This window comes from Lycium barbarum, chromosome 1 (assembly GCF_019175385.1).
Source record: "Lycium barbarum isolate Lr01 chromosome 1, ASM1917538v2, whole genome shotgun sequence".
NCBI lineage: Eukaryota > Viridiplantae > Streptophyta > Magnoliopsida > Solanales > Solanaceae > Lycium > Lycium barbarum.
The window spans coordinates 140,343,973-140,363,433 of record NC_083337.1 but is presented as its reverse complement, the minus strand read 5'-3'; the positions used below and the strand labels follow the sequence as shown (position 1 = coordinate 140,363,433).

General features: G+C 37.8%; 2 protein-coding genes across 2 annotated transcripts; both read left to right on the top strand.

The window, feature by feature from the left end:
• The first annotated feature begins 3,151 nt into the window (after positions 1-3,151).
• LOC132640146 (protein IWS1 homolog 1) lies at positions 3,152-7,976 on the top strand. The gene is made up of 11 exons (XM_060356611.1): positions 3,152-3,409; positions 3,967-4,459; positions 4,657-4,776; positions 4,984-5,204; positions 5,303-5,432; positions 5,518-5,580; positions 5,670-5,747; positions 6,250-6,344; positions 6,443-6,508; positions 6,615-6,768; positions 7,401-7,976. The coding sequence occupies exons 1-11, from the start codon at positions 3,390-3,392 to the stop codon at positions 7,497-7,499; spliced, it is 1,539 nt and encodes a 512-aa protein (XP_060212594.1). The 5' UTR covers positions 3,152-3,389; the 3' UTR covers positions 7,500-7,976.
• Positions 7,977-10,443: 2,467 nt separating this feature from the next.
• Positions 10,444-19,461, top strand: LOC132640136 (phosphomevalonate kinase, peroxisomal-like). Its single transcript, XM_060356600.1, has 11 exons — positions 10,444-10,593; positions 11,464-11,523; positions 11,615-11,765; positions 11,918-12,015; positions 12,218-12,327; positions 12,456-12,508; positions 13,484-13,870; positions 15,939-16,043; positions 16,693-16,920; positions 18,167-18,289; positions 18,932-19,461. The coding sequence occupies exons 2-11, from the start codon at positions 11,516-11,518 to the stop codon at positions 19,196-19,198; spliced, it is 1,530 nt and encodes a 509-aa protein (XP_060212583.1). The 5' UTR covers positions 10,444-10,593; positions 11,464-11,515; the 3' UTR covers positions 19,199-19,461.

Sequence of the window (19,461 nt, the reverse complement as noted above, 5' to 3'; positions counted from 1 at the left end):
TCATTCCTTACTCAAATAGGAAGGTGGCAGTCTCAATGACGCGGCGTGGTCCAGAACAAGCCTTTGCTGATCCATGGGGTTTTTGTTTTGGTTACAAGAAGTGCAAGCCATGACGAGTGACCGAGCTTAACCTGCCCGATAACCCAACTTATGTTACATGTACTCAAACATGGCATTCAATAGGGTCTATTTAACTAAGTTTGAAAGCTGTAAATAGAATACTAAAGTCCATCTGTAACTCAAAACATCTCAAAACATACTTATATATACGTAACATATCACAATGCAAGCCAACGAGGCTGCCGATACTTCTGTACAACAAAACAATGGCCGGCAAGGCCAAACAGTATCCATGACACCCACGCTGTCCGCAGACTACTAGAAGAGTATGACCGTGCATGAGTGACGGGACAGGGCCCCGGCGTACCCATAATGTATACAAACAAAATTATACCAAAACAGGAACAGTCTCCGAAGCAAGTGGAGCTGTCTGACTCTCAATGCTGACTTCTCCTAGGTGGTTGGATCGTCTAACCGCATTCCTAAACCTGCGGGCATGAAACGCAGCCCCCGAATAAAGGGGGTCAGTACGGAATATGTAAGGCAATACTGAATCATAAAACAAGGAAAAGCGTAACAGTAAGCAATTTTAGAAAGCAACCTGGGAATAACCTGGAACAACACTTTGAACCATGTCATATGGTCCCTTACACAAATTCTAGCATACACAATATAAATATAGAATATCCTACTCGTAGCCGCTTCCGGCTAATAACACAATAGTCCCTTCGGACGGCCGCTTCCGGCGTAGTCATGATGGCCTCTTCGGGCAGCCGCTTCCGGCTTAGCTAGGGTGGCCCCTTTGGGCAGCCGCTTCCGGCTTAAGAATATCATAATCCAGCAGATCAGGTGGAACAATAACAATACATATGATATACGGTATAAATATGTAATGAAGTTACAAAACGTTGCACCCCTTTCAGAGTGGTTTCTATTACAATTCCCTTTGGAGAGATTTTGAGAACAAGTTTTAGAGTTTCCTTTATTTACCGTTTGCTTTGTAGTGAACATGTAAGTATAATGTATCGCAGAAGCTTCCTTCGAATTATCAACAAGAGTATAGCATGAATGAAACAAGACATTGGATATCGACTCCAAATCCAACTAAGAATAGAGTACTTATGTTTTACGTTCTTTATGAGTCATATAAAAGGGATCATGCCAAAATATGAAAGAAGGGTTAGCCTTACATACCTTATTTATGCCTCAAGCTAATCCTCGAGTCCCTTCCCGAGCTTATTCAACTAAAATACCATCAACAATATAGGGATTAAGGCTAGGCCAACAAGATTATTCTAACTAATCATTAATTCTGTCGCCTAACGGGATTTGGACAGCATCTCTCCTATAATCCTACCAACCCAACAATTCCAAATTAAGCTAATAACCAACAACAACAACAAATCTAACAATTTACAACAATAATATGACTAAACTCATCTTACAATTCTATCCAAAACAGCCCCTAAACCACAACGCCTTAATATTCGGTATACGATAATTATAACTATATTTCTAACACTTTAATCCGTTAAATCTCCACATAATCATCTCAATAACAAAGATGAGAAAATAATACATACCTTAGCAGCAGCTCAACCACGAAAATATCATCCCCCAAGCTCAATATTTAGCTTGAACGATGACGACAACTCGTATTACACTTTATCCTTCACGAGCCTCGGGATTCGGGGCCTCGAACTTGATCGAACCCTTGCTTTATCTCTCTAACTCTCCTCACTCTCTCTCTCTAAAATATTCCAGATCTTTTGGCATGCAATGAGGAAGATAATGGGTGAAAATTTTCCTTAAATAGCCAAGGAAGTGGGACTGACCCGACTTGGAGTCGGGTTGGGCCGAGCCCACTGCCAGTTTGACCTTTCCTGCTTAAAACGTCCATAACATTTTATCCCTATGTCGCATGAAGGCCCACGACCTATGGTTGGAAAGGTATTTCAATTATTTACAACTTTTATTTTTTCTGTTTTCCCAAATTCTCAACGTATAATGGTGTGTTGGCCTCGTAAAGCTAGATCACCCGAAAATGTATCCTTAAATCATCCTTTTGGAGTGCTTATGCTCATATTTGGCTTAAGTATCCCTCTTAAGACTTGCTAAACTTTCTATGTACTATTCATATAACTTGTCATATGCCCTTTATAAAATCCCGACATGTGGGCCCCACCTTAACTTACGGTTACGAGGGCTATTTGTCAAGTAACGTATTAACCAACTTACACCATATGGCCTCCACCGTCGTCTATATGTTATTCTTATACATATATAACAAAATCTTCATCCCTAATCCTTTTATATCTTTACTCTCCCCTGAGCCCATACTAAGTCGTCTGCAGTCTCGGTAACACGAAATTTTCCCGGGGTGTAACATTCCATGCCTAGAAGATGAGAGTGACAGAGATGCAGATGCTGAGATGGTTGTGTGGCACACCAGAAGAGATAAGATTAGGAATAAAGATATTCCAAAAAGATGGAAATTGCCTCCGGTGGAGGACAAGATACGAGAAGTGAGGCTAAGATGGTTCAGGAATATAAAGCTACCCCGATAAGGAGGTGTTAGAGGCTGACAGTAATGAGCTTGAGGAAGGGTAGATGTAGGCCTAAGAAGTACTGAAGGTGAGGTGATTAGGCAGGACATGACACTACTTCAACTCACCGAGGACACGGCTCTTGATAGCAGGGCATGAAGGTCGACAATTAGGCTAGAAAATTAGTAAAACTCTATTACTACATGTTGTTTCTTTAGCCTAAGTTATTTTATTATCTTGCTGATGTTTATGCTTGTTGCTATTCATCTTTCTTGTAGCCAGAAGGTCTATCGAAGACAATACCTCCTCAAAGGTAAAGGGTAAAATCCGCACACACACTATCCTCCCCATTCCAGAACCTACTTATAAACTCACATTCGCTTTGTTTTTGTGGTAAATCAACCTAATTTGAAATCATGCCAAACAAGCCCTTTCATAACTTGGTTACCAAAGTAGTAGTGCAAAAAGAAAAGAACCCAAGCAACAAGTGAATAGCCAAAAGAAAAAGGTAAGAATGAAAAAGTTATAATATCGCGCAGTTAGAATTTTGACCAACGCAAGTAGAGTAAACAATAGCAAGTCCAAAACCTTCATAGCTATATTATCATCCTCGTTTCATAGCCTATAAAAATTCTTCTCGATTTCGTTGAGCTACCCCGCGCTTAACAAAATCACCTCTCTCTCTCTCTATATATATATATTTATACTATTCAACGCATAGCCATCCAAGTATTTTTTTTCTCTGTGCATCCTTGTCTAGAGTAAAGTATCGTAGCGTTCAAGATGAGTTACAACAACGATCCGTAAGTTCTCTTTTTTTTTTTTTTTTTTTTTTTGTTTTCGCGAGAACAAAGGGTTAGGTTTCAATCGTTTTTTTTTTTTTTGGTGAATTTGGGTTGTTTCTTGGATGACCCATTTGGTGATGAGATAAAATAGATTGGATTTTTGTGATTGATTTGGGTCGTTTTTGGATGACCCATTTTGGTCATAAGTTGAATTAGCGATGAATCGATCTAGATTTTTGTTGTTGTTTATTTACGGGTCGTTTGTTTTTTTGGATGACCTGTTTTGATGATGAGTTGAATTAGGGTTCTGATCATGAATTGATTGGAAAGTTTGTGGCTATGTATCGATTTTGGATTACCCTTTTTGGTCAATTAGGGTTTCCAATAATGGCCATTTTGTGGATCCCTTTTTGCAAGTCTGTTCGTTTCTTATGATCCATTTTGATACAACAGCTAAATTGTGGTTTTTAATGATGATTTTTATCTTGAATTTTTTTGGATATTTGTGATTTTTTGTGATGAGCTGAATTAGGGTTTCAGATGGTGTGTTGATTGGGTTTTTTTTCGTCTTTCAGGTACGTAGATGAGGAAGGAGAGGCATTAGTGGACTTTGATGAGGATGTCCGATCAGATAACGAACAGGAACAATTCCTTGGTGACAATCTGGACGATGACGATGCATGGGATCAGAGACAGCGAGAACGGTCTCCGACCCCGGTATATGATGATCCTAGCAAGTCTAAGCCCAGGAAGCGGTTGATTAAGAAATCCTCTTCGGCTAGAGAGAGCACGCCGGATATTGGGATAGGAGATGAGGATGCTTACGGTGATGACATGGCAGGCCTTGTCCGTGATGAGTCGGATGGTGGTGGTCCTTCATCTTCCTCTGGGAAGAGGAAGAGGTTTAGTGATGACAAGGGGAAGGAGAAGAAGAGGGGAGAGAAAGGACAGAAGAAGTTTAAGTTGAGGAATAATGGGGGTTACTCTGGAGGAAGCAGGTTGAAGGACCAAGATGGCGAGCAGGAGATGAAGGAGATGTGGGATACCATTGCTGGTGGTGACTCTGAGGTTGTTATCGTGTTTCCAGTAGCTTTGTAACTTGTCATATTTCAGAAGGAATTCTTTTTCTTTTCAGGAAAAGCAAGAGTTGCTAATGTTGTTAGTTTAGTCTATCTAGGAGCTAATAAAGTTGAATGGATATCCAAATTGAAGGTAGTTTTGGTTTTAATGACATGTTTGTGATGTGTTCGTTTTCAAATGTGTAGGATGACCAAGAAGGTCCAAAGACACTGGATGATGATAACTTCATTGATGATACTGGTGTGGATCCAGCTGACAGGTATGGAAGCGACACTGAACAACTGTCTCCCAGCAGGCATGCAGAGGTAGAGTTTTGTCCTTGTAGTTTGTTCCTGCTATATTTTCATCCTCACTTCCCAATTTTGTAGTTGCTTTATGCATGAGGGTTTGTAAAAATCTATACAATGGTGATGCTTTTTGGAGCTTTCTTGCTTTTCTCTTGAGTGCTTCGGCACCTGTAAAGCCAATTGACGATATGAATGGTATATTTGTTTTAATTTGATTCTCTTCAGGCTGAAGAAGGGGAAGAGGAAGACGAAATCAAGAAGCTCTTCAAGGGAGGCAAGAAGAAAAAGAAAACTGAAAAGAGTGCAGCAGAAATTGCACTGCTAGTAGAGAATGTTATGGCTGAGCTGGAAGTTGTTGCAGAAGAGGATGCAGAACTGAATAGACAGTCCAAACCTGCAATAAATAAACTAAAAAAACTTCCTCTTCTCATAGATGTCCTGTCCAAGTGAGTGAGCTTTTCATTTATTTTTCACGGCAGTGACTGAATTTGTTTTTTGGAGGCTAATATTTGTAGACTCATGCTTCCAATTTCTCAATTTGCAGGAAACAACTTCAGCAAGAATTTTTAGATCATGGAGTGTTGACTCTTTTGAAGAATTGGCTTGAACCCCTTCCAGATGGAAGCCTGCCCAATATAAACATTCGTGCTGCAATCCTAAAGATCCTTAGTGATGTATGACCATGGTTTCTAGATTCATGTTAGTTATGTATCTGTTTGCAGTAATATTATTTGACTTGATACTTCTATGCTTCTGTAGTATCCAATTGATCTTGAGCAGCATGATAGAAAAGAGCAGTTGAAAAAGAGTGGTCTCGGAAAGGTACCTTTCACGTAGAATTGGTAATGTAATAGCTTTCTCAATGGAGACATAAGGAGGAGACTTATTGTTTACTTGCTTGTTGGATGTAGGTTATTATGTTTCTCTCGAAGTCAGACGAGGAGACTACATCTAACAGGAAACTTGCTAAGGATTTGGTTGACAAATGGGTAAGTTGGATTTAGCTACTTATTAATTTCTTCTTTCCCCTCGTGGAAGGAAATATAAAAAGAGGGATTCTCTGTTGGGGGCCTGGGCCTTAGCTTTCTCCATGTATGGGAGTGTGAATAATTCTTTGGCTGCTAAAATGCTGAGTTGGTTTTCAAGGTCATCACTGTACCTGGAGAATATTTTAGGCAACATCTTTCCAGCTTTAGCTTATTCTGTTATTCAGCTATACCCTTCTGCTTTTCTGGGGAGTTTGGAGAACTGCAAATCATTGTGTATTTGGTAGTTCGAAATAAAACGGTTTATAGGATTTTATTTCTTTTTGGATAGGTCATATCTTTTTAATAGAATAATCCGTATGTATTTAACATCACAAGAGGGTATCTTCTTAGTGGAAAATTTTCCACCTAAGAACACAAAAAATTATTATCCATTTTTTGTTCTTGCACAGCATAGGTGCTTATCAATGTGTATAAAACTGAAATTTGGTTGTGTTTGATCCAGAGTCGACCAATATTCAACAAGAGTACAAGGTTTGAAGACATGAGAAACTATGAAGATGAGAGAGCTGCTCAATACAGGCGGCCTTCCTTGAAAAAGTATCTAATATTTTTAGTTCTTCTAGTGGTCTTCATATCAGTTGTCTAAGATGTCTGAATCTTTACCGTCCATGACTATATTTTCTGTCTTGTCACAGACCCATGAATAAAGCATCTGGAATGGACTCCAGAGACGATGACCTTGACTTGGCTGGATATTCACAGTAAGATGTTCCGACTTTGCACCTTTTGATCCTTGTATCTTTGAATTCGGTGTTGTCCCTTGCATCGTTATTTTTCTCAAGGTTTAACATGCTACCAAATCTGCAGGGGCCAAAAGTCTGGTCAGTCATCTGGCAGGCAACTTACATCACGGCCTGAAGCAATGTCAATGGATTTTGTGGTGCGTCCGCAGTCTAAGGTTGATCCTGAAGAAGTTAGGGCCAGGGCTAGAGCAATGGTTCAGGACCAGCGCCGAATGAAGGTGTGTGCCTCTTGCTAAGTAAATTTGTATTTATATTATTTTCTTCATTTCACTCTCGTCCATCTTGGGTTCTTGGCACTAGGGAGTAGAGATAAGTAAGAACAAAAGGGATCTTGATGCCTTTTTAATGGAACTTCTTACTTCATTAAAAAAAGAAAAGAAAAGAAAAAAGATAGTAAAGGGGGATGCTTTTTATGATGAAGCCTGCTGATGTCCTTGTCAGAGGAGCCAGTAAGCTTTCTACTTAAAAAATGAAGTGCTCAAGTTTGGTGTTCATCTTGGACATTCCTCTTAACTAGGATGCTCTTTTGAAATCCTTTATTTGGAGGAAATAATGTGTAAATTGTAATGCTGGAGTCTCTGCTAGACTTGGTTTCAGTGAATAGATTTTGTTGTGCGCGATAACCTGATATTTATCATCCTCTGTACTCGGTTTTTGGATTGTATCATCCTCTGTACTCTTTAGTTTCAGTGAATGGGGTTTATGGTGTGAGATCACCCTATCTTTTTCTCCTTTTGAGTACAACTATTTTAGTCTCTGGAGTTTGATTTTTGTTATGATGTTATTTCCTTTGCTGCTACATATTAGGAATAGCTTCTCATCTAACACTGAATTCGTATGTTCATTGCAGATGAATAAGAAACTGCAGCAGTTAAAAGCTCCAAAAAAGAAGAAACTCCAAGCTACAAAACTCAGTGTGGAGGGTCGTGGCATGGTGAAGTACCTCTAGGTTCTAGATATTGTGCTTGCCCTTCTTATTAGGGTAGGAAGCCTGTCGGCTCAGCTACACAACAGTTTCATGCACTGGAAGATGGGTGTTCTTCTGAGCTTAGCATCCGGACAGTGGCTAATCGCAGTGCCTTGTGAATGTGGGACATGGCCATGTCATTTTTGAAACTAGTTTGAGGGGTTCTAGTACGTTATGCTGATGATTGGTTGCCATGACTAGAGGTGCTGTGTCTTATTTACTTTTGTTATTCCTTCCTTGGCAGTTCCCTGAGGATGTCATCTTCCATGTAATATGTTGGTGTGTCAGCTAGAAACCAAATAAAGAATGGTAAGGTAGCTGATACCCATTAATTTCGTTTCCCAGTTTACAATAAGTTTTCAAGTCATTGGTGTAATGGAAGTCATGGCTGTTGCTATAGGTGATGCAGCTTGGAGTATGTTATTGCCGTTTTGGAATGTATTATGCTGTTTTCCTCAACATCTTTTGCCTGGGTTCTACCCTTTCATTTGCTTGTTACATTAAACTTGAGCTAGTTGAGAAAAAGATCTCTTTCTTCACAAGAAGGCAAATTGTACTTTTTCCTGTCACATGGTCATTTATTACTATTGTAATTCCTCCAAATTTCACCTAAAGCAATGACTCTTCAGACAGACCTATAGAAACAACTTACTTCTGGTGTCATTGTTGTATGTTATAGGTGACACTGTGAAATGGACCCTCTTAGAGGTCCGGGGTTGGGACTCCATGCTAAAATGGAAGTATTGTCAAGCGCTTTACCTCATCAATGGGCTTATCTTGCTCGAATCTGAATTGGTTGGGCCATTCAACTGTAGATAAGTAATAGTTAAACTGAAGCAAAAAAAAAAAAAAGACTTTAGTGGAGTTGGCCTCTTCTTTTCTGGTAAATCTGATACTTGTCCTCTTAATGTCCAACTACACTGAATTCTTTGCCTAGAGAGCAACCAAAATGAACATAACCGTCGCTTGTATTGAGATGGAAAAGTTGAGAGACTTTAATCACTATAGCATCCCAGAAACGGGGAGTTGAGGTGGTTAGACTTATACCCCTACCAACATGGGAGTCTATGGTTCTATTCTTGTTGCTAGAGGTACACATCCCTCTTCTCGGGGTGGAACGATATATGAGAAATAGATGCTCAGCTTGCAATGTTCGATACGATAATGGCGCTGAAATAGTAAATCTATCGGCACCATAGCAGTGGTATATAACTTTGGACCTATAAAAGCTAAACCGGACAGTATCCCCACAGGGCTCTAATTAATTATGTTAGAACAAGTATTTGGCACCGACTCCATGGCCTGAATAACATATACTGTAGTAACTATTCTATGTACAGTTTTACATTTCCCTCATAAGCAAATAAATGAACTCATCAAGTCCCCACAATTAAAAGGTTCAGTCTCTTAGTCATTGCTATCACTTGGGTCAATGCTTCTAAATATTCTTTGGACAGAACTACGACAAATTGAAATCTATAAATTAACGTTCGTGTTGCGGCAACACTGCTTCCAAAAAAATGTTTTTCAGTCACATACTTGCGACAGAACTATGACAAATTGAAATTAATTTACAGAAACCATGCATTTATACAATGTGTTTATAAAATTTTACATTGTCAATGTGTAAGTTCTTTATACTATAAACAAAGGTTATACTATTAGTTATCAACAACAACATCATACCCTGTGAAGTCCCACAAAGCGGGGTCTTGGGGGTAAAGTGTACGCAGATCTTACCCCAATCTTGGAAGGTAGAGAGGCTGTTTCTGAAAGACCCTCGGCTCAAGAGAAAGAATGACAAAAAATGTCAGATAAGGACAAACAATTCAATGCAGTATGAAAATGAAAATAACGAAAGCAAAAAAGCCATGATAAAGCAGTTTGAAAAAAGAAACAGTAGTTGCCACATAAAAATAAGATAATCGAAGTACATGAAACAACAGATAATAGCAAAATGAAAGGACAAGAAATTATAGAGCAAAACTGCCACTACTTGTAATATGAGTAATATGAGTTGTCCGTTGTGGACCAGACGTATTAATTATGAGAAAAGTTATGCCTGAGATTATATTTTCTTATGTGATGGTACTCACTAAATTATTGTTCAATGGTTAAGAATTTATGTATTTTAAGACCTGCATTTTATTTATGGTCAGCCCTTGACCTCCTGAGCCAACCTGGAATGACCAGAAAATAGAGTCAAACTCGTGAATAAAATGGAATATTAGGTGGAATGACCAACTCTTTCAGTGGGTTAGTAAAGCAAAGTTTCGATTCGTGAAAATAGAGTTTAGCATATTTATGTGGGGATGGGGTTGTTTTGTAGAAAATGCATGTGCTATGATAGCACTGCTTTTAAGCAGCCTCTCAAGTTTGAATTTAGAGCTAGCAGTTCATTTATAAAATAATGTATTCTCTTGTCAAAACTTCAGCAATGGAAGGCTATTAAATAGATGTCACATAAACAACTTATTTTCTAACATTTGATCAGTAAATCCTATTTTTTTTTGTTTGTTAAGGGTCGATTGGTAGCTAGTTAGGAGGTAAGCTATTCATGTGTTCGATTCTGCATAATTAAAATCTCCTTTGATAGTTGGTTCAGAGGCAAATTATTCATGTATAAAATTAATGTAATGTTTTTTTTTTTTCAATTTAGAAACCGCATCATTAATACCAATGGCGGAGCCACACTATGCCGAGGGTGTTCATCCGAACCCCTTCGGCGGAAAAAAATACTATTTTTATAAGGTTAAAATTATTTTTTATATATATATAGTAGACGTTGAACCCCCTCAGACTTCTTCGTATGTTTATTTTTTTTATATCTTGAACCCCTTCAGCGAAAATTCTGCCTCCGCCACTAATTAATACACTTATAAGTTATGGTGAAACCTGTATATTATTTTATGCAAGATATAAGATATCAGTGCCTGAATAACTAAATACTAATGATTCGATATAAAAAGGAAACTTTGAACACCATGAAATGTCAAAACTGGACTACTACTTGGACATCGTTGTTGCCGCCTTCAAATCCATTCAATTCTGCAGTTTCCTCTACACAACTGCAAAGGTACGTTTTTCTTCTTTCTCTTCTCTATATTTTTGCAGTAACTTTATCTTTGTAATACCAATATTGATGATCTCTTGTCAATCTGAACGCGATCTAATTTACTGTTATGGGTTTTTTTTTTCAAATTCATTTCTTCATAGTTGTAAATTGTGAAATATTTGCTTTTTTTCTTTTCTGATTTCAGTTTTCTAAAAATATTCTTCCATTCTTGGTTAGGTGGCACATGACTTTGTAGTTTTCTGATATCACTGATCTCTTGTCAATTTGAAGTTAATCCAATTTATTCATATGGGACTTTATAAATACAGAAGTGTGAGCTACTGAGTTCATTTGACATTGTTAATTTGTGAAAGATTTTATGTTAGTAGGTGTGTGTGTGTTTGCCACAACAGGTTCGAAGTTAGTACAAATATATTCATAAAAACTTTTTCAAGTATATATTATGCCGGCCCATATAATCAACAGATGATTTTGTAGGCAGGAAAGTTCAGTTTCTTTCATGATTTTAGTGGAAGTACATGTTAAATGATTTAAGCATTGGTTTCTTTATTGAACCAAACTGGAACTATTTGCTTTCATTTGAGTGAAATCAAGGATCTCCATTTCCTTTGAGTTTGTATCATACTTTAGTTGTTTAATGTTGGCATTAATTGGGTTTGCATAAAGGGAAATTGTTTTAGAGGATTCATATAGTCGACCTCCACTTTGTTTCGTGTTGAGCCATCGAATGAAATGATTGAAATCATATTTTAGTTTTCTTTTCTATTTACTTCTTCACAATCAAATATTAAGGATGTGTTCTTCTTTATGTTTCATATTGTCCTTATCTTGTCGAGACGATGAGTAAGATTTTGTAATTTGGAATTGCAGCTAATCTCTGTCAAAGAACAATTTCCCTCATCCAAGAGAGAAATATAAAGAAATGGCTGTGTAAGTGTGTGTTTACTTGATCTTTGAATGTGTCCTTTTGTACATAAACTTTTAATGTGTCTGATTGCAATTACTATTTATGGTTAAATAGTGTGGCCTCTGCTCCTGGAAAGGTTCTGATGACTGGAGGTTATCTTGTTTTGGAGAGGCCAAATGCTGGTATTGTACTGAGTACAAATGCTCGTTTTTATGCGATTGTGAAGCCACTTTACGAGGAAATTAAACCCGAAAGTTGGGCATGGGTGAGTGATATTTTCCGCACTAAACTGGATAATCATTTGATCAGAAGTCAGTTTGATAATTTCCTTTTTCTCTTCTCAAAAAGCACTTTTGTATAAGTTTTCCTTTGTAAAGTAGATTATAAACAACCTATGGCTTTCTTGTACTTTTTTAGGGATGGGCAGATGTTAAATTGACTTCTCCTCAGATGGCCAGAGAAACTATGTACAAATTGTCTCTTAACAATTTAAAACTTCACACTGTCTCATCCAGGCAAGTAGTGTCAATCTCAGAGCTCACACCTTTCCAATTAGAGGATCTATTATTCTTTCGTTTTGTTTCTTTCCAAATCCAATGGATTTGTTATTTAAGGAATAAGTACATTACTTAGATACTTGAATGATTCAATCTGTTTCCTTATTAGAGGATATAAGTGTCCAGAAAATCAATAATTATTATGTTTGTTTAATCTCAGTCAATCAAGAAACCCCTTTGTAGAACATGCAGTGGAATATGCCATAGCAGCAGCCCATGCAACATTTGACAAAGATAAGAAGGATATATTACAGAAACTACTTCTGAAAGGTAATGTCCGACTCTTTACTATTTTGCCTTTTTTTTCCTGAAGATAAGTCATTTTATTGATAATTGGATTTAAATTCCTCTTTTTAAAATAAAAAGAAATCAATATCTCAACATTATTACTCATGCAGGCCTTGATATAACAATCTTGGGATGCAATGAGTTCTATTCGTATCGGAATCAGGTGTTCCTCCTTTATAACTTATATTTGAATATTTCCAGTATATGTAATTTAGAGATATATGCTTATTTCTTGTGAGTTTGGGTTGTAATTTTTAGCACGGCCTAAATGTAAAATCTGAAGCTCTAACATTCTATACTGTAATTTGTGGCAGCTGTTAAATCATAAGATCATGTCCAACAAATTTCTTTATTATACCCTTGGATCCATTTGATGGAACCATGTTGACAGGAGCTTAAGATATTCGTTTCTTCTTGAAGTAGTTACAAATTTGATTGGATGATAAGGAAAAATCAAACCATTTCTTGAAAATAATATTTGAATGATTGAACGTTGTGAATGTCGCATAGCACTGACATATTGTCATATTAGTTATGCAGTCTGAGCTTTGCCGAATTGCTTGGATGGTTTTAAAGAAAAAATAATTACCTCGATCACTCAGTCTGAATTAAGTGATCTAAGCTGAACTTTCTTATTAAATTGACCAATTGCGAATAATGTTTGACCAAAAATCTTCTTATGTTTAGAAATGACAGACAAATCAAAACTAAGCAGAAGTGCTATGGAATAGTGTTTCAGTTACCTTTATCAAAATAATGGTGTTAGTTACATAAGACCAGATTGATTAAGTAAAAGTTGATGTTTAAATCACATGCATTTCACACCAGAGTCAAACTAGAATACTTAAATTTCGTTGATATCACTTGTGTCCTTCATCAGTTCTACTTAATACCTGAGCATAGGACAAGAAATAGCAGTGGTCTTCTTATAGGGATTTTACTGTGGCTGGGACTGATCAACTTCGAGTCTTGGATGCATCCTTTTTCATAATTCCACGACTGACTCAGTTCAAATTCTTTGCGGAAGTCTCAGTTGCACAAGATGTACATAACAAATGACATGGCCAAAAGCTTTTATTGCCTTATTTTATTTTTGTTCTAAGATAGTTGAGATTAATCTGTTAAATACTTCTTGTAGATTGAAGCGCGTGGACTCCCTCTTACACCTGAGTCATTGGCTTCCCTTCCACCTTTTGCATCAATCACCTTTAATGCAGAAGATTCAATTGGAGAAAATCGGAAGCCTGAAGTTGCAAAAACTGGATTGGGGTCATCAGCAGCTATGACAACAGCTGTTGTTGCTGCTTTGCTTCATTATCTTGGTGTTGTTAATCTCTCCTCTTTTTCTGAGGATCAATCCCACAGAAGGAAAGATGCTAGTAATCTTGATATCATTCACGTGATAGCTCAAACTGCCCACTGCATTGCACAGGGTAAAGTTGGCAGTGGGTTTGATGTTAGCTCTGCAGTTTATGGAAGCCAACGTTATGTGCGGTTTTCACCTGAAGTGCTTTCTTCTGCTCAGGTGTTCCTCATCACTCCAACTTATTTAACCAATTTAGAGTCATTGTTTAATTATAGAAGAAATGATGTTACCATTGTGAAAAGAAAAAAAAAGATAGAAGAAATGGAATTCTCTATTTCAAGCTTTGAGTGTAAGTGAGCTACGGGAAAAGTGATAAAAATAATGGGCCTAGGTTGCTAGATTCTTTAAATTTTAATCTGCCAAATCCTTCTTCTCCTTTGAAGCTCACGGCAAGTCCATGTCAATACTTAAATAGCTTTTGGTCATACTAGGAGAGATATGATTAGAAATGAAGTTATACGGGACAAGGTCGGAGTGGCCTCCGTGGTGGACAAGATGAGGGAAGTGAGACTGATATGGTTCGGGCATGTGAAGAGGAGGTGTGAGGATGCGCCAGTTAGGAGGTGTGAGAGATTGGCGATTGCAGGAGTTAGGAGAGGTACAGGTAGGCCGAAGAAGAACTGGGGGAGGTGATTAGACAGGACATGACATAGCTTCAGTTGACTGAGGACATGACCTTAGTTAGGAAGATTTGGAGGTCAGGGATTAGGATAGAAGGTTAGTAGGTAGTTGAGTTTTGTCGTGCTGCGTGTGAGAGAGGTGGGGGGCTAGCCTTTCCATCTCCTCTTCTCCTTTTCTTAGTAGTAGTATTTAGGTATTGCAGTGATTGTTATCCTTATGTGTGTATTACTATGTGTTGCTCCATTTGTTTTATATCTTGATATTTTGCTATCTTATTTTTCTTGCAATCCTGCATTGACTATGTTTCTTTTGAGCCGAGGGTCTATTGCTCTCTACCCCACAAAGGTAGAGGTAAGGTTTGCGTACATCCTACCCTCCCTAGACCCCACTTGTGGGATTACACTGGGTATGTTGTTGTTGTATACTCTTAGCAAATTGCGACAACTTCATATAAAAAGTATACATAAGTCACATCGTCTTGTAGCTGTTTCTATTACCACAAGGTGCTATTATCCTGTTTATTGTTAACTTCGATAGGATGACGCTGTTCTGGTTAGTGATGGCACAAATAAGGAAAATTAGTTCTGGGCTATGCATGAAGTCTGGAGAAAGTGGTATCAAACTATGAGCTGACAATAGTCCTTCATGGCAAAGTAAATCTATGGTGGAGCTAAGTTCAGAACAACTGCTATTCCTCTGGACCTTTAGCTCAGAGGCCTGATAAAACTTGCTTTAGGCTATTGAGATTGGTGCCAAGGCTAAACCGTTGCTTGGTTGCTTGAGGCTCTATTTGTGCCCAGAAGTATAACTATCTATGGTTATTTCTTGAATTAGAGAACAAAAAGGGTAAGAAGGGAAGCTGCAACTAAGATAGTTTCCGCTCTTCAAAATATTGGTCATCTGTATACATGAGGCCTAATTGTCATAAATTCACATGACCTACTCTCTAGTAAGTTTTTAGACAAAGTAATCATGCTAGAATCATCTCTAACCAAAACTGTGATCGGAATCTCAAATTTGGTTCTACAAAAGTACCTAATAGGTTAATCATTTTGGTATCAAGTCTAAAGCTAATGTTGGGTAAGGGGCAGTTGCATGATAAGTGAATTTTTTGCTTTATCTATTTGCCAAACCACTTTGGTTGAAGTTATCCATGTTGATCAATATTTTTGTCAGCAGCTCCAGAAGAGTTGATTGTCTGTTGCTTATTTGAACTCTCCTTTACTGAAGTTAAGGAATGACGGCATGGTCCCTTTACATACCAGACGAAACTCATGGGACACGTGATGCCTTCTCTTATTAGTAGTCTTCTTTAACTTTAAGGAAGAGGGTAGCTCAAGTGGACAACATCCGACCTCGATATTGGGGTTCGAGTCACCAAAAGAGTGAAGTGGGAAGGGACACTATGGCTCATGGGGTGGGTGGTTGGGCTGGTGTAGATGTAGGTTACCATATAGGAAAAAAGTTACTAATATAAAAGAAGAGCTCTAGTAGTGAAAAGATGCACTATATTATGGATTTAAGAGATACTGCAAACTTTGCATCTTAATTTTATTGAATCTAGTCTCCAAACTAATCTGACTTGTTGACTATTTTGGATTTGCAGAATGCAGGTATGGCAACACCACTAACAGAAGTCATTGATGATGTCCTGAAAGCCAAGTGGGACCACGAGAGGACCAAGTTTTCATTGCCTCCCTTGATGACTCTCGTGAGTCTGATAACTGATGTTCCATATTCTCATGAATGTTTGTCTGCTTAACTGTGATCAATTTCTTATCTGCTTCTAGTAAGCTGCATGATAAAAGAAATCTGATTTTACCTGCTAATCATGTCTTGTAAGTTTTAAATAACACTACTTCTAATTACACATCTTCACATCCTTTTTTGACTTCCAAGCTCATTGTTGCCTGGACAGAATATTGATTATCATGCAGTCATAGGGAACCACAAACAAGTTGCTTACCTCAACTGCTAAATATTGTTGTCATTTATAGATACTTTTTGTTGTTGCTAGGGCTAAACACACAAATTTTGCTGTGCTAAGATTAATTGATTTCTTCAACTGTGATGGTTATCTAACCTTTCTTGGAAGGTCACTGATGCAACTTATCATGCCTTTGCTGGCCCACTTTAATGGGATTCTTTGCCATGGCTGTATAAACATTAACATTGAAGATGTATCCTGTCTAAAAATTTCGATATGCTGGCCTACTGTTATGGGTTCTTTCTTGCTTTTGGAGGCACTCTACTAAACTTTGCTGTTACAGAATTTGACTTCTTATTATTATGTAAACTGTCTGTAGTGCATGGTGTTTCTTCCCTTAAGTTGCTGAAATTGATTGCTATGCATCTTGCAGGTACTTGGAGAACCGGGTAGTGGAGGATCTTCTACCCCATCAATGGTTGGCGCTGTGAAGAAATGGCAGAAGTTTGATCCTCAGAATTCTCTAGAAACATGGAGAAAGTTGTCAGAAGGAAACTCTGCATTGGAAATGCACCTTAATGCCTTATGTAAATTGGCAGAAAGGAACTATAATGTTTATGGACGCGTCGTCAGCAACTGCAGCCTGCTTCCAGCCGAAGAGGTAAAATTCTTTTGGTCAAAAACTGGAAAGGAAGTTCAAGATCTAGTATTATGTAGAAATGTTTGCTAAGTATCTGTATTCACAAATAAGTTTTTCGCTTTATTTTTTCCTTACGGCAGGTAAAATTATCCTTGATGTGCTTACTGCTAACTTGTTCTGGAAAGGCTTAATCTGCTAACTATCCATGGGGTGTTGAAGTGCTGAAAATTGGCTCAACTTTACTGAGTTGATTCCTAACCATAGCAGTGGCTACCTTCACCTTCTTGATAAGTCATGCAATAATAATTATGCCTCAATTGCAAGCAAGTTGGGGTTGGCTACCTTCTTGATAAGTCATACTCATTAAAAAACCACAGAAAAACTACTACTGCCTTAATAGCTGAAAAATGCATTACTAAATGGACAGCTAACACAAACATACTGCAATTGCAGGCTAAGACATGTAGAATAAGGGATTTCTTCCCCCTGTCTGGTTTTCTTTTCATTCTTTCAATTCCTTTTATTTTCATGATATAGTGCTACCAACCTTTTAAGTTCACCCCTTCTCTCTTTCTGCCCCCTCTTTCTTGTTCCCTTCTTTCTCCTGGAATAGCCAAATCAAGAAGTTTTATCCTTTCCTAGTGTTATCAAAAACAAATTCGAAAAATTCCTATTACTCGTTTCAATACTTCCCCATCCACTTCTGATCTTGAACTGTATTTTATCCTTGAATCATATCAATAAGGATCGAAGGATGACTTTCTAGTTTCACTCTGTCTTTCTGAGGCAGTGGAGCCCCCCTTTGAACTATCATCCAGTCAATCTTTAGACCCTCTTTCTGTTAAGAGTCGTAATTCTTCCCCTCAAGCATCCTTCTTCGAGTCCTTCAAATCACGTTTTGCAACCATTAGCTTAACTTCTTCTCCCTTAACACTTTTGTTGTATCATTTTGCTTACATAATATTGTCTCAATACCATCACGTTTTAGAGGCAAGCACCGGCGATATAAAAAAGTCATTCAATTCTTTTCTCCTGCCTGTGTGAATGATCATTTTCAAGATCAACCAGTTAGACATTTTCTAGTAACACTGGCTAAAATGTCAAAGAGAAACTTTTGCAAAGTTGAATTCCAAGTATTTCTTCAACAAATGTTTGTGTCTTAAAATTGAGTGTCATTATTTTTTAGTTGGATTATGTAATTTTCCTTCCGTAGTGTATGAATTTTCCTCGGAGAACTTTAAGTTTTTTCTGGTTTCACCGTGAACAGTGGCTTGATAGAGCAAATGAACCAAACCAAGCAGAAATTGTTCAAGAGTTATTAGGAGCCCGAGATGCCATGCTTGGAATCAGGTATTATATGCGTAAAATGGGAGAGGCTGCAGGAATTCCGGTATGTTTGTTGCTACCATGTAACTGAATGTTTCTATCCTATCTCATTTTTCGCATAGATATAACTTACTTCAGATGAAACTTTATTGGGACATCATTCTTAACTTGTCTATAAGCTTTGTCACTGAAGAATTATCCTCAAAGACTACCACTCTTGATGTACTGGTGTCCATTTCGTTATGGTTCATTTGAATGTCAAGAAAGTAAAAAAGAGAAAGCGCTCTAACGAAGTAAAAGAAAAAGATTAAGTTTTCATGCATGTTTTGGTATCTGCGGGAAAAGTTCTACAATGAGAAGAATCTTTTTTAAATACCCTTCAAAATCCTGCAAGTTTTACCAGACTTCATTTGCAGGAGAAATTGTAAGCTTGGGTCCTTTCCTGTCGACCAAGCGCCAAAAAATGGCTCTAGGATTTAACTTAGCCTGACTTCCTCTCTATTGATCGACCGGCCTTTCAGGATTTTTCCATCTAAAACTACTGGGCTTACTAGCCGTGCTTTCTGTTGCATGTTAAGGTTTGGCACGCTGCACGCCATAAACTAAGAATATGACTTAATAAAATCAAAAAATCTCTTAGGTGTCAGCTGCATCGCTGCCTTCTCCCTTGTTTTTGACCATTCTTCACCATGTGTCAAATTCACAGATTGAACCTGAATCACAAACTCACCTTCTGGATACGACGATGAGTATGGAGGGGGTTTTGTTGGCTGGTGTTCCTGGTGCTGGTGGATTTGATGCAGTCTTTGCTGTTACCTTGGGGGCTTCAAGCAAAAATGTGACAGAAACTTGGAGTTCGCTCAATGTTCTTGCTATGCTAGTGACGGAAGATCCTCGTGGCGTGTCTTTGGAAGACAATGATCCTCGAGCAAAGGAAATTACTGCAGCTGTTTCTTCAATCCAACTTCAGTAATGACCTGCGAGCATTTGATATTACACACAATGATTTTGTCATGCTATATGACTACAACATCAAATTTTACAACACAAAAAGGATATATTAGAGCTCTGTACTGTAACGTCAGAATGACCTTCATCAATAAGCACAGAATGAGAGCTGTTGTATTTTTACCCAAAAAACTTTGATCTTGTTAGAATTAGGTCCCTTTTTACTTCAAAACTCTGTATGCTTAATTGAAGTTTTGTGGAATCAAAAGGTTAGCTTCATTCAACTGA

Bases quoted from the DNA above. Each gene is read 5' to 3' on its own strand.
- LOC132640146 (XM_060356611.1), top strand. From the start codon at position 3,390: ATGAGTTACAACAACGATCC. The intron at 4,460-4,656 runs GTTGTTATCGTG...TCAAATGTGTAG, and splicing joins TTGCTGGTGGTGACTCTGAG to GATGACCAAGAAGGTCCAAA. The intron at 5,433-5,517 runs GTATGACCATGG...ATGCTTCTGTAG, and splicing joins TCCTAAAGATCCTTAGTGAT to TATCCAATTGATCTTGAGCA.
- LOC132640136 (XM_060356600.1), top strand. The intron at 12,328-12,455 runs GTAATGTCCGAC...TTACTCATGCAG, and splicing joins ACAGAAACTACTTCTGAAAG to GCCTTGATATAACAATCTTG. The intron at 16,044-16,692 runs GTGAGTCTGATA...TGCATCTTGCAG, and splicing joins TGCCTCCCTTGATGACTCTC to GTACTTGGAGAACCGGGTAG.